The sequence below is a fragment of the Cercospora beticola genome, chromosome 1, assembly GCF_033473495.1.
Source record: "Cercospora beticola chromosome 1, complete sequence".
In the NCBI taxonomy this organism is placed as follows: domain Eukaryota; kingdom Fungi; phylum Ascomycota; class Dothideomycetes; order Mycosphaerellales; family Mycosphaerellaceae; genus Cercospora; species Cercospora beticola.
Window position 1 is genome coordinate 2,470,464 of NC_088935.1, and position 13,719 is coordinate 2,484,182.

Here is a 13,719-nt window from a genome sequence, read left to right on the forward strand (position 1 = left end):
CTGACATTTAGCACCTCATTACTCCCGCACACATCACCACTGTGCCGCGCAGCTGCTAACAGCAAATTTGTCCAGATTTTCACCTCGATTTTTCGTCCACCCATTCGAGTTCCGGATCCCACCCAACTTCCCGCGCGAAGAGCATGCACAATATGTCGATCGGCAGCACTGCACCAGTACGCACACACGAGGTCAGTGGCTTTGATTTCTCTCCTACACACATCCAGCTGGATGATGAAACACACACCACATTCGCAGTTTTCACTCTATCCCCCACCACGAACCTATCGGGGGTAAATGAGGGCGCAATCTTCCTTGGATGTCTGACCCAAACACCAGCAAATCATCTCTTCACACCACAACGTTTCGAAATTTCTTTCGACTGGGTTCTGACTTTGCTGTATAGGCTGTCGCGCTGTGCTATCCATGCACGCCGCTTTCTCATAGGCATACTTTCATCTGCATTCTGCCCGTTGTGGCGGACTCGGGAGAAGGCTGTGCTGGTGACAAGAACGTTGTAAATGCTCGCCCGACTATGCTGGTAATCGCCCAAGCTACCCAGCAGGTACAATATCATCCTGTGCTTTATTTGACCAATTTAACTATGCATCAATCAAGTTCTCGCTCTCCCCATTCTGCTCAGCTTGTCCTTCCTCCTCCCCGTTGTCTCTTGTATCCTTCTTGCTCGATCTCTGATAGTACTCATCCAGCACCTTCTTGGGGATACGGTTCAGCAGCTCCTTGGGGTAAATGCGGAGCAATTCCCATGCCTTGTCCAATCCGTCAAAGATGGATCGTTTCTCGTACATGCCCTGCGAAATGTACGTCTTCTCGAACTTTTCCAAAAACTCGAGCGAAAGCTTGTCCTCGTTTGACAGCGCTTCCTCACCGACGACTGCCTTCATCGAGGCGGCGTCACGACCGATAGCGTACTTGGCGTAGAGCTGGTTGGACACGTCTCCGTGGTCCTTGCGCGTGTGACCCTCACCAATAGCAGACTTCATCAGACGGGACAGCGAAGGCAGGACATTGATTGGTGGGTATACACCCTTGTTGTCGAGTTGTCGATCCACGAAGATTTGTCCTTCGGTAATGTAGCCTGTCAAGTCGGGAATTGGATGTGTGATATCTGCGGGCACGTGTTAGTTGTGGACAATTCTATCGGCATCGACCTGTGCTTACCGTCGTTAGGCATAGTCAGGATAGGAATCTGGGTGATCGAGCCATTTCGTCCCTGGACACGGCCAGCACGTTCGTAGATGGTGGACAAATCAGTGTACATGTAACCCGGGTAACCACGACGACCAGGCACTTCTTCTCGCGCAGCAGAGACCTCACGAAGGGCGTCGCAGTATGATGTTAGATCAGTCAGGATGACCAAGACGTGCTTCTCCAATTGGTAGGCGTAGTACTCTGCAGTCGTCAAAGCCAGACGCGGTGTGATGATACGCTCGATGGTGGGGTCGTTGGCCAGGTTCAGGAACAGTGTGACACGTTCCATACTTCCGTTCTCCTCGAAGTCCTTGGTGAAGAAGCGGGCTGTTTCCAGGTTGACACCCATGGCACCGAAGACGATGGAGAAGTTGTCGTCGTGATCGTCGTGAACTCCTTTGCTAGGCTTTGCTTGGTTGACAAGACCAGCCTGTCTGCAAATCTGGGCGGCAATTTCGTTATGAGGCAAACCAGATGCTGAGAAGATGGGGATCTTTTGCCCACGAGCAACAGAGTTCATTGTGTCGATGGCGGAGATACCAGTCGAGATCATCTCCTCCGGGTAGACTCGCGAAAACGGGTTGATTGGCGATCCGTTGATGTCCAGATAGTCCTCAGCCAGCACCTTTGGTCCCTTGTCAATTGCTCTTCCCGATCCATCAAAGACACGACCCAACATGTCTTCTGACACTCCCAGCTTCAAGCTGTGGCCTGTGAACTCGACTTTCGTCTTAAAAATGTCAGCGCGGCTGTCAAAAAGATGTCCATACCATTGCACTGCTCACCTTCTTGACATCGATGCCTGATGTGCCCTCGAACACCTGCACAACGGCGCGATTGCCTGCGGAATCAGTGTCAGCTCTCAAGCAGCTGTTGACCGCCAGCCACTTTCAAGTGTCATACCCTTTGCCTCAAGCACTTGTCCCGATCGCTCTGTGCCATCGGGAAGTGTCAAAGACACAATCTCGTTGTATCGTGGGAATTTGACCTGTGTCGCCGCTCTCAGTACTCTTTCCACGTATCCAAACCCCGTTGTGCGCCATCATACATTCTCCAGCATAACAAGTGGTCCATTGACACCCCCGATAGTATTGTACCGCACACGCGGCGTCACTCGCATCATGCGAGGATCAACATCCTCGCCTTTGGCCATGGCTGCGGTCGGCGAAGCGGCGGTCTCGAAATGGTGCGATGCTTTCAGATGGAGTATGGGCCGGACAAAGAGGCGGATGCGATGCCTGCAGGTACTGGAAGGCAGGCGGAGGGTTATTTGTGAAGTTGTGTGCCTGACGGCGTTCTTGAGGTCACAAGCTTGAGAGCTGGCAACGAGATGGAGCTGTGGTCAGAGACGCACGGACTCGTACCAAGTCTACTTCACCTCCCACTGTATCATTTCTGAACATACATCACATTTTCCGCACCTCGTCATCTAAATACACGCACAATCCATTTGGAAACGCACGGCACCCCCCAACAAGACACACGAGAGACTCCAAGTAACGCAATGGCCCGATCACCATAATGGTGGCGTAACATTTCGTACAAGTCATGATGCATTCCACAATACGGACATTTCTAGTCGTTGCAAGCTATCTACCAATGTCTAGTTAGACTCAAATGGCGTTTCGAATGGCCTCTCAGCTCTTGGGGTCAGACGAGCCAAATGGCGGCGTTGTCCATCCTCCCAATCCAGCAATGCCGTGCTGAAAACAGTCAGTATATATTCGAGAGTATGACGTATGACAGACTTACTGGGAAGTGACTCTATTATCCCACACGATAGTGGTCCCCTTCTCCCATTTCATGCGGACTTGCATATCGGCACCCAAAGCAATGTGGTTGTAGAGGAAGTTGAGCAGATAGTCCGACTCTTCCTTCTTGAAGCCCACAATGCGGCGAGTCTGTACAACAGTCAGTTCATGGTTGCTGTTCAACAGGGCGTTACGTCGGCGACGATTGAATGCTGCCAAAAAGATACTTACAAATTGTGGGTTCACAAAAAGTGCCTTCTCTCCGGTGACTGGATGCGTCCGCACAATCTATTTCGCTGTCAGTTCTGGCACGCACTCGAAAAGGCTAGACTCGAAATATACCGGATGCACATTGCTCACAGGCTCCCTTCGGACTATCGATCCACGCGCGAGCGCAGCCTGCGCTTGTTCATGGCCAGAGTGTACAGCCTTCAGACCATGCAGCCTCTTCTGGAACTCCGGCGACAGCCGTCTGTATGCAGCAGCCATGTTGCAGAACAGAGTATCACCGCCCGCCGTTGGACCATCCAGACGATATAAGAAAGTCGTTGATGGAGGCTGCATCTCATAAGTGACATCAGAATGCCACGTGATGCTGTTGGTTCTTTCTTCAAAGAAGTCCTTCGCCGTGGTGTCCGAAGCTGAGCGATGGACAAGATGCACCTTTGGGTATCCTTTTGGAGCACCACTAGCAGGATGGATGTGACTGGGGCCATAGTATTCAGCAAAATCGATGGCTTCCTGAATCGGCAGGTCCGCGAAATCTTGGTTACGGAACGCTACGACCTTGTGTTGCGCAACAAAGAGAGCCAGTTCGTCCTTCCCGGCATTTTTGAGCTTGCTAAGTTGGATGCCAGTCACCTCGGCGCCAATGTTGGCTGTCAACTCCTTGACCTCAGCGCCGGCCAACAGATTTGGGAATGTTGGGTCGGCGTTTTTGCCTGGTTCAACAGGCTCGAATGGCTCGTATGGAGGGTATTTGGTATCGTCCCAGTACGGCAAGTAGTGAGGGTATGTTGCCGGTGCATGCTTTCCATCTCCTTTCAGTTCGATATCATATTTGGTTGAAGCTGTTCCTTGGGCGAAAGCTTCCTTGTACTGAGAGCTTTGCAGTTTGTCTTTGCGATGAACATCTTCGGCTTTCTTATCAGTGTACGTCACGTCTGGCACAGTGGTCGTCTCAACTAGTGCAGGTGCCATTGTTTCTGAAGAGGACTTGTTTTGAGAAAAACTATGATTAGGTATGTGTAAGATCTTAACACAGGTGTGAAAAGAAGAAAAGCAGAGCAAATCTCACGGGTGAATGATGGCGATGATGAAGAGCTCTGATATATTCAAACATTTGCCATGCCGGCATCGGTCCCTGCTATGGCGGCATCAAAGATCAAGCAGCTTCTCTTTCTTGTCGCGGCTGCTCGCTAATAGGCTGATAGCCACTCACAGGCTTGGTGCAGGGCTCTCTAGAGCCAAAGACATGGCTGATCATCGACCTGCCAAGTCATGAGCGGGGTACGTATCGATACATGTAGGGGTGCAGCAACGTGGAAGACGCGTGCCGAGCAAGCGGTCCATCGCCGACCAGCCGTAGACCACGCCGTCCTAATCGTTCACCATCGGATTTGCTGCTGTCCTCGCACTGATAGAACGTCAAAGCAGCATTTCTCACTCCCGCTTGAAATGGCGTGCTCGGCTTGTGATTCGCCAAACCAATCACCCGATGTGGACTCTCTCACTGGACTCTTACCGGCCCAGTCAACAGCCTCAGGTCTGTTGTTTTCCCGCATAGATGACACGCACGATGCGTCGCTGTATGGTGGGCCATCGCTGCTTGCACTTATCGCGACGAGGACGAATTTTTCTCCCAACGTGCCGGGCAGCCCACGAACGGACGCAACGATCCTTGCCATCCCACGGCCTGGACATACGTAGTGGGCATGTTGTAGCGTAGTGGCAAAGTGCTTGAGCATGCTTAAGATCTTCTGGGCACCGCGTTGTTTGGCAGTACACCAGTAGGTGAATCTCATTCCCTTGCAAAAACTTGGCCATCATTGAGCCTAAGCCACGATGGGCCTCCCCTCACATGATAGCTCGCCGAGAAGTGCTTCCCCCGACCATCACGCCAAACCAAAGGTGTTGCCGGACGTCAGCATTGCGGATTCAGCCCTGTTCAAGCGTGTGGAGGGAAGGACTTTCGAGACGGAAAGCTTGGAGGACTTTTACAAACCCATTGCCGAGTATGAGGGCGCTCATCGCTATGATCCAAAGTTCGCGTGGGAACAGAAGGAGGAGAAACGAGTTGTACGGAAGATCGGTAAGGGCTTTGCCAAACTTCATCTGGTACCCGCTGACATGAGGGAGATGCGCGAATTTGTACTTGGGCTTGCTTGATGTTCTTCGCCCTGCAGCTTGATCGTGGCAATATATCGCAAACGCTCAGTGACAACCTTTTGGAGGATCTTGGAATGTCCACAAACGACGTGAGTCTCGTGCGCGAGGGAAGACCCTTGTCGCAGGATCAGAGCCAAACGGTTGGCCTGAAGTGGAAGCCATCATTCATTCGACGCGGCCACTGGGCTCCAGCTTCGGTGAAGTGTCAATTGAGTCAAATGCTGACTTGTAACAGTATAACACAGGACAGACAATCTTCTACGTCTCTTTCCTGTTCGCCGAGCTGCCATCGCAGCTAATATCGAAGAAATTAGGACCAGACAATTGGATACCTATCCAGATGGTGTCCTGGAGTCTTGTAGCGTGCATGCAGGCTTTCCTAAGTGGCAGGAGCTCCTTCTGGGCGACTCGCTCGTTGCTCGGACTGATCGAGGGCGGTTTCATTCCAGATGTATGGACAGCTCGACCTGCCTCTGGAGAAGTACTTGCTAACATCGCCTGCACGTTCCAGGTAATACTATACCTCTCATACTTTTACACTGGGAAGGAACTCCCGATCAGACTTTCGTTTTTCTGGACCGCTTACCAATCGACAAGCATTGTTTCAGCTTTCCTGGCGTATGGTATCCTTCACATGCGAGGCATCAATGGAATGGCCGGCTGGAGATGGCTCTTTGCTTTGGAAGGAACTCTCACCGGCCTCATTGGCATGCTCTCATACTTCTACCTTCCTCCGTCGCCGACGCAGACAGCTTCCTGGTTCCGTGGCAAGGACGGTTGGTTCGACGAGCGCGAGGAGAAGATTATGGTCAACCGGATATTGCGAGACGATCCCAGTAAAGGCGATATGCACAACCGCGAAGGATTGAGCATCCGCATGCTCTGGAAGTGTCTCCAGGACTATCACATGTGGCCTATTTACTTGCTTGGTCTAAGCTGGACCATTCCCAAGTGCGTATCCGCGGCGATGGGCGTTGAACCAGGCTGACGAGACATTAGCACGCCAATAACATCGTACTTGACTCTTCAACTAAAGAGCGTGGGATTTGGTACCTTCGAGACGAATCTGCTGACGATTCCGGCATATGTGATCTTCATAATTAATCTTCTGGTCTTGACCTGGTATGTGGGCCGCCACGAAAGACTTTCGCTCAGGTAGCACTAACTCGCAATAGGTTGAGTGAAAAGCTCAATGAACGCTTTTTGCTTGCCACAATCAGTCAAATTTGGGCGCTCCCGCTCCTGATTGCACTAGAAGTGTTGCCAGCCGATCGATCACCCTGGGTAGCATGGATCCTTTCCGTCCTGCTGTACGCTATGGTGAGTAGCAACTGCTGTGGCGTATCGATGCAGTTCTCTCCACTAACGAAGTATCAGCCGTACGCCCACGCAATGATTGTCGCTGTCACTTCGAGAAATGCTGGCTCTGTGAGAACACGTACCGTTGCCTCGGCATTGTATAACATGATGGTCCAGACTAGCAATATCATCGGCAACAACAGTAAGTCCTGAGAGCCTGGTGGAAGGATGGGGGCTGACTTGTGACCAGTATATCGTACGCCAGATGCTCCGCAATATTACACTGGCAATAAAGTGCTCCTGGCGATCGTTGCATGTGAGTAGCACGCGACTTTGGCGCACAAGGCTTGAGCTGACCAACTTCCCAGACAATATCTGCCTGTTTCTGTTCACAAAAGTCTTCTATGTGGTCGTCAATCAGAGGCGAGCCAAGATCTGGGACGCCATGTCCAAGGAGGAAAAGGAGAATTACTTGTCAACCACGAAAGATGAAGGCAACAAGCGTTTGGATTTCCGTTTCGCTCATTGATAGATCAAGCATTGTAAATTCTGGGTGATTGTAGCTTGAATCGTAAACGTCTTGTGCGATTGTTCCAACCTCGATGAGTAATGTTCGCGTGCTGTGTTTGATGTCGAAGAGAGTTCGAGGCAGGCCTGCAGGGTCTCGGTCTTGGCCCCGCTGCAGATCTGTCCCCGCCAAAACTTCTGGTTCACACTGCGACTCGCACTTGTGACTCTCAGTTTTGAGCAATCTTGTCTTCAATTGCTGGTCTTAGAACACCATGGCGGACGAGAACATATATGACGAGATCGAAATCGAGGTCGGCGATCAACACCTTCCCACTTTGTACGCCACGACGAGGAAGTGACTGACGACGATTGCAGGACATGACATTCGACGAGACTTTACAGATATACCACTACCCATGTCCCTGCGGCGACCGCTTCGAAATCAACATTGATGATCTTCGCGATGGGGAAGAGATCGCAGTGTGCCCGAGTTGTAGCCTGCAGATCCGCGTCATCTTCGACCTCGAGGATTTACCAAAGCCAGATGGTGGCGAGCAGCAGAAGCCGCAGACTGCTCCTCAGCAGGTTGCAGCGGCGGCTTGAACGGAGCTCCGCGTCATTGGGAAGATACGAAGAGATAATGCACATGCGAGGAGGAAGCCGACCTGTGCATGCCGACCTATGCTAGACAGAGCGCTGAGGCACATGCTTTGCTAGCAGGGGAAGAGCCAGACCCGGAGAAGTCGTACACATCAAACACCAGCGATTTAAGGCAGCGAACCAGATCCGCGCCGCGTCAGCAAGTCTGTGAGCAGAGCGTGGAGGTGGATGCATGCCACAAGCGCATCAGGGGAGGATAGTCGAGAGGCGTGGTTGATACAGTCCAAGACAGCGGCGCGCAGGTTCATGAGCACAGCCGGAGGGTGGTACAGAGAACACGAATGTGAGAACAGGATGTAGTCATTCAAAATGGCGTTGACGGCCAATTGCATCTGGCAGCCCTCTGTCCAGCCGTCTATTCTGTTGCATCCTTGCTGGGAGCCATATCTTCCTCGCTGTGATCAATACCCAATCCGAGCTCCTTGCTCAACAAAGCATTGAGCCTCGTGCCGTCGCGCAGGTACACCCAATCTCCATGACCTCCGCCCTCTTTCTGATGCATGCTCTCCCCCGATACCACCCAGTCGAAGCGCTTGGGGCCGGACAGAGGCGATGACAGCCAAATCTGCTTATTCGGCGGCTGCTTGTTGAGAACATAGGTGCCATTGGGTGGGAACACAATGTTCAGCACACCGGCCTGGCAGTGTGTTAGCTGATCAGATGTGCAAGTCAATGTAGCTCGCTGTGTGGTCGAAACCTACAGAGTACTCCACTTCAACGTCTTCCCGCGACTCCTGCATAGCCTCTGCCTTCTCATGTACGGCATCCATCTGCAGATCAGACAGCCGCTGATACTCCTCGTCGGTGAGCTGTGCGGCGTGCAGGCTGCCGGGTTCTACAGCTTCATCATTCGGCGGCTTGGGGTCTTCTGTCTCAGGCATGATGCCAGCGCGAGCGGTAGATGTGATCGAGAGCCATCGCGGATGCGACAAGGTGACGGGACGTATCGTTTGGCGGAGGGCCTGGCGGTGCATCTGTCGGTGGGGAGTGGGCTGCGCAACCGCTTTCGAGGTGCGGCGGAGGCATTGGCGCAGCAGGCGTGTCGTGGGCGGTGCGGACATGGTGAAGACAGGTGACCACGGAGGTTGATTCTGCGCAGCGATCAAGGGGGAGAGATGTGTGTTGTCCGTCAACAGATGTGATGTGAGATGGTTTGCTGCAGCAGTCAAGGTGTTGCAAGCTTGTGCACGCGATGACGGTAACTAGTCTAGCGTGAGCTTCGCACTCCATTGCAGCTCTCCCCACAGAACCCTTGCTGCCAGCACTCTGGCTTCACCACATGGCACTTGTGCACAGACATCACCCGGAAGCAAGTTTCTCATATGTCATTCGTATCGTCGTATCAAGAGATCTACCATCAGAGCGCCAACACCATCTCATGCCTTGCGATCGGCATCTTGGATGTTTTCCACCTGATCTGCCTCCAGCACCGCCTTCTCGTGCAAGTTCTCCACGACACCACCCGCGCCCGCCGTGAGCTCTTTGCCCTTCCTTCCAATGAGGTACCATGGCAGGTTGAATACGGCATCGCAGGCTTCCAGTGACTTGCCTGCAAGCTCGGGCAAGAAAAACCATGCCCAGACCAACCCAATGATTGTCACTGTGGCGAAGAATAACATGGTCCCACCATGCGTCATGCCGATGAACATTTCTGGTACTGCTTTGGAATTGCCGTACTCTGCGACGGGTCAGCAAGGCAGGCAACATCAAAAGCTGTACGAATCGGAAACACTGACGGTTGACAAAGTGGAATGTCATAGCGAACGATCCACCGATGGCGCGGAGCCGTAGGGGGTAGATTTCGGAATTGATGAGGTACTGGATGCAATTCCAGCCCATTGCCCAGCCGAACCCGGAAAGATAGCTGTGAGAAAATAGGTCAGCGAATGACGCGGAGTGCCGCGGGAAATCCACGTACATCATGACCAGAGCTCCTGTTGCGGCATTCTTTTGACTCTGGCTCTGCTCTTCGAGGTCGTCCACCTGCTGGTCTATCATGAGGAAGATGGCCATATACAGCATCGCAACAAATTGCAGTGAGATTCCGATCATGAGAGACCGCTTGCGTCCAATGTAGTCAATCAAGAAAAGTGCGCAAGACAAGGCGGATATGAACTTGACAACTCCAAAAATGGCTGTTGCAAAGAGCTTCTGGTTCTGACCCGTCTGACCAACGAGGGCGAAGAACTCAGGAGCGTAGATCGTGATGGAGGATGCTCCACTCCTGTGGTGAAGTCCGGTCAGTCCTTCTCTCACAAGGGACAGTTGCCATTCGTATCTCACTTACCATTGACTGAGTAGCTGCGAGAAAACCGAGAGGAAAAGGCGGTATCTGTTGGCACTAGAGGAGACGAGCTCGCGGATAATGCCGTACCATTTTGTGCCCAGGGTCGCTTCCTTCTCCCGTTCAAGCTGATCCCTGACATCGATGATCTCGGCCTGGACGTACCAGTGATCGCTCGGAAGGTTACGAAGGGTGGAAAGATTCTTTGTTGCCTGCTCATACTTCCCGACCTTCATCAGCCATCTTGGGGACTCCACGGCAAAGAGCGAGGAAAACCCGATGATAGAGGCGAAGTAGATGTGAAGCATGTTGGGCATGATCCACTGCAGCTGGCTTTCTCCCGAGATGTGGAGCGAGCTGCCCCAGACGGCAAAATATCCTTTGGTCGGAGTCAGCAAACGTTGCGTTGGCTCCAACGCGACGGGGACTTCGAACCTAACATGATCCCCAAGTACACACTGCCACTAAACATACAAACACAGAGTCCTCTCGTGAAACGTGGAGAAATTTCCGCTAAATACGTCGGAGCAACGACACAGCTCTGCCCTACTCCGAGTCCAGCAACTGTGAAAGACGTTAGATCGGCCTGTAACATGATTTCGATCCTCTTACTGAAGCGGCCAGCGTAGATCTGGCCAATAGATCCGGTGGTTCCAGCGGACAGAAATATCGCGATGCCGATGACCCAAAGCAAGCACAGTTGGCGAGTTGCCCATATACGACCAATCTTGTCTGTAATGTAAAACGCGATGAGTGCTCCTCCGATCGATCCAAGCTGAAGCATAGAGGTAATGTTGCCCAGACGGCTCGCTTGTTCAGTTTCGCTCAAGCTTGGGTCTTTGAGATGAAATTTCGAGGAGAAGCTAGGCAGCGTGGAAGTGGTGCCGATGAGGCCCTGCATCGTGATTTAGGGATGGAAGGACGCCAGCAGTCGGTTCGGAGTCTTGCCTCGTCTACGCCACGAGCGGCTCCCATAAGTCCAAAGACTGATATCCATGTCAATATTTGCACGACTTCTGCGCTGCGATTTACCACTCACCGAACACGCCATACCATAATCGCCAATTCAGTACCTCACTGGGAGCTTCCTGATCGTTTCGACGGAGGAACATCTTGGCCGAAGCTTAGAATGTCTTGAGCTCTGCTTTTTGTGCCTGAGGCAGTGCGGGAGAAGCAGAGAAGAGAAACAAGCAGGAGCTGCTAAGAAAACCAAGGATGCGGCGTTGCTTGGGGCACTTGTCCGAACTTATAAACGACGTGCGACCTCGTGAGCTGAGCCTTTCATCGGAGCACACCCGCGCACAGGACGACGGCCTACTTGGCACTTCTCGCATTTCACTACGCGACCTCTCCACCATGAAAGTTTTCCAATGTGAACCCTGCTGTACTGGGGAAGCACTGTACTCGGCAGAGTGTGTATGGGGTCGATGCGGGATAGCTGTGCGCGAGCAACGTGGGCGAAGCTCCATTAGCTTCACTGGCGTTCGAGACCTAGTGGGACTGAAGCTGTTCGTAACGAATGAGCAACGGAAGACGAGGGGCCGTATGACAGCCAAGTCGCATAGCGTTGCCGTAGTCGCAGCCAAGCAGTCGAAGATGTACCGATATGAAAGCTTCGTCCCAGTGCGTAGAATGTGTGCGGCTTTTCCGTGGCACATGTAATACCACACGGCTGCACGCGCGGGAGACGTCGGGCAGGCAAGCTTGAACTTTCTGCACACGCGGGCCTTCAGTTGCCGCTTGCAGTGGTAACCAAAACTTCGCGAGTACACAATGCATTGTGTGAGCATGCGTTGAAGGAGCGGCCAAGCGGGCACCTCATGCAACGGCCAGGTCGCCTCGTGGAGATTCCACACGACACGGGGTTCCATCGCATAATCCCATGGGGTGCCATTTGCGGTGGGGCATTGCCATAATAGGTGACAAGGTCCGGACTGTCAACTCCCATGGAATTGGAGACTCCACATGTGAGATAAACAACTCCGCAAGAGCCGCAGGCATGGCAAGCGCAGCCCTTCCTACGTCCAATGTGCTCCAATTGCCCTTGCCAGTGCCACCGCTATGGCCCGAGACGAGGGCGGTAAGACCAGTCGGAATTGCCCTTTTGGTCATCCCGAGCGATTGATTGAAGAGCCTGAAAGTGGTCCCGTGATGAATTGTCTCAACTCATCAATATCGTTTCTCGGATCAAAAGGATTACATGTGGTCACTGATCCGTATTGGCTTGGCTCCGACTTTTTCGGCTTCAGCGTTCAGTGCCTGGATCTCAGCATCGACATAGGGAATACCGGTACGCCTTCGAGTCTCTTCTGTGAGAATCTCAAGCTCTCCAGGATAGTAGATAGTATCGACGCCCGCCATTTTCTCCGAGTCAACCACTCGCCGATACAGATAGTCCATCCTGGATCGGAATTCGTCCAAGGTCATGAACAGGTCCGGCTTGATGGCGACCAGAAAGTGCCCGACGTCCGCAGGTTTGCTAGGGTCGTATGGATTGGTGACATGGCCAGCGAAAGCAGATCCTGACAGAACACCACTAAAGACGTCCATCCTACAACTTATGTTAGCCGCGATTGCTTGAGATCCCGAGTAAGACGTACACTGGATCAACGAGTCAGCGAGAGCGAGAAGAAACGAAAGTGCAAGAAAGCGTACTAATCGAGAGACCGGATCCTTTCGGTCCTCCCATAGGAAGCATGACACCCTCTAAGGCTTGGGTAGGGTCGTCCGTACGATCGCCATTGGCGTCCAACGCCCAGTCGAGCGGAATCTTTTCGCCACGCCGTTTCGCTTTGTATATCTTTCCGCGGGCTGCGACAGATGGGGCCATGTCCAGGATGAAAGGCCGCTCCTTGCCGCCTGGTGCACCACAAGCAATCGGGCTGACTCCCATGAGTTTTGTCTTACCGCCCCAGACAGGCAACGCTGGAGAGCTGTTGGTGAAGACCAAGCTCATCATATCCGCATCAATGGCTTGTTGAACGAGCCAAGCAGACATGCCGAAGTGATTGCTGTGCTTGATGCTCACCATACCGATTCCATAGATTTTTGCCATATCAATGGCTTTGCTCATTCCCATATGAGCAGCAACGAAGCCAAACGAATTGTTGGCATCAACCTGGGCGACCACGGGAGTGACTTCGTTCAATGTCGGCTGCGCTTTGGCATCGAGCACACCTTCCCTAATGCGGGCCAGATACGAAGGAATGCGATTGACGCCATGCGTATCAACTCCTCTAAGATCAGCTGCTACAAGGCATCTTGCGACGATGGCTGCGTTCTCGATGGGCACGCCGTTGGCCTGCAGGACGCCCTCAACATAGGATCGTGCATCCTCTGGAGTAACGTGGTACTTTGTCGCCGAGGCAGCGGCTTCTGACATTGTTTTGGTTCGTTTCAGGATGGTTGATTGGACTGCGTGGTGTCAAGATAATTGTGGACTCGTGATATAAGTGATGACTTTCGTGGGGTGCCTGAGGAGGACGATATATCAATCGCAACGCTCTCGGAGAGTCTGCGTATAGATATAGCAGGAGGGTGCGTACACTGATGCGCTGCTGCTGCTGCGAGTTCGGAGCTGTCGTGAGTACCACGTCCCTACGCGAACACGACCAG

At 52.7% G+C, this 13,719-nt stretch overlaps 7 protein-coding genes across 7 annotated transcripts; 2 read left to right on the top strand and 5 right to left on the bottom strand.

Moving 5' to 3' along the window:
• Positions 1 to 602: 602 nt before the first annotated feature.
• On the bottom strand, positions 603 to 2,365 carry VMA2 (Vacuolar ATP synthase subunit B; the record flags this gene model as incomplete). The annotated part of the gene is made up of 5 exons (XM_023593572.2): positions 603 to 1,129; positions 1,183 to 1,942; positions 1,998 to 2,053; positions 2,116 to 2,200; positions 2,261 to 2,365. The coding sequence occupies 5 exons, from the start codon at positions 2,363 to 2,365 to the stop codon at positions 603 to 605; spliced, it is 1,533 nt and encodes a 510-aa protein (XP_023458417.1).
• Positions 2,366 to 2,815: 450 nt separating this feature from the next.
• Positions 2,816 to 4,163, bottom strand: RHO25_000966 (uncharacterized protein; the record flags this gene model as incomplete). Its single annotated transcript, XM_023593573.1, has 4 exons — positions 2,816 to 2,915; positions 2,965 to 3,113; positions 3,195 to 3,251; positions 3,306 to 4,163. 4 exons carry the CDS (start codon positions 4,161 to 4,163, stop codon positions 2,816 to 2,818), a joined length of 1,164 nt encoding a protein of 387 aa, XP_023458420.1.
• Positions 4,164 to 5,027: 864 nt separating this feature from the next.
• On the top strand, positions 5,028 to 7,179 carry RHO25_000967 (uncharacterized protein; the record flags this gene model as incomplete). Its single annotated transcript, XM_023593574.1, has 9 exons — positions 5,028 to 5,274; positions 5,322 to 5,440; positions 5,587 to 5,802; positions 5,863 to 6,302; positions 6,351 to 6,473; positions 6,527 to 6,671; positions 6,729 to 6,852; positions 6,901 to 6,966; positions 7,019 to 7,179. The coding sequence occupies 9 exons, from the start codon at positions 5,028 to 5,030 to the stop codon at positions 7,177 to 7,179; spliced, it is 1,641 nt and encodes a 546-aa protein (XP_023458419.1).
• A 253-nt stretch (positions 7,180 to 7,432) lies between these two features.
• On the top strand, positions 7,433 to 7,763 carry DPH3 (Diphthamide biosynthesis protein 3; the record flags this gene model as incomplete). The annotated part of the gene is made up of 2 exons (XM_023593575.2): positions 7,433 to 7,471; positions 7,536 to 7,763. The coding sequence occupies 2 exons, from the start codon at positions 7,433 to 7,435 to the stop codon at positions 7,761 to 7,763; spliced, it is 267 nt and encodes an 88-aa protein (XP_023458414.1).
• Positions 7,764 to 8,175: 412 nt separating this feature from the next.
• On the bottom strand, positions 8,176 to 8,881 carry RHO25_000969 (uncharacterized protein; the record flags this gene model as incomplete). Its single annotated transcript, XM_023593576.2, has 2 exons — positions 8,176 to 8,457; positions 8,522 to 8,881. 2 exons carry the CDS (start codon positions 8,879 to 8,881, stop codon positions 8,176 to 8,178), a joined length of 642 nt encoding a protein of 213 aa, XP_023458413.1.
• A 315-nt stretch (positions 8,882 to 9,196) lies between these two features.
• RHO25_000970 (uncharacterized protein) lies at positions 9,197 to 11,005 on the bottom strand (the record flags this gene model as incomplete). The annotated part of the gene is made up of 6 exons (XM_023593577.2): positions 9,197 to 9,498; positions 9,557 to 9,684; positions 9,739 to 10,044; positions 10,108 to 10,483; positions 10,540 to 10,668; positions 10,717 to 11,005. 6 exons carry the CDS (start codon positions 11,003 to 11,005, stop codon positions 9,197 to 9,199), a joined length of 1,530 nt encoding a protein of 509 aa, XP_023458416.1.
• A 1,295-nt stretch (positions 11,006 to 12,300) lies between these two features.
• RHO25_000971 (uncharacterized protein) lies at positions 12,301 to 13,486 on the bottom strand (the record flags this gene model as incomplete). Its single annotated transcript, XM_023593578.2, has 2 exons — positions 12,301 to 12,680; positions 12,760 to 13,486. 2 exons carry the CDS (start codon positions 13,484 to 13,486, stop codon positions 12,301 to 12,303), a joined length of 1,107 nt encoding a protein of 368 aa, XP_023458415.1.
• Between the last annotated feature and the right edge of the window lie 233 nt (positions 13,487 to 13,719).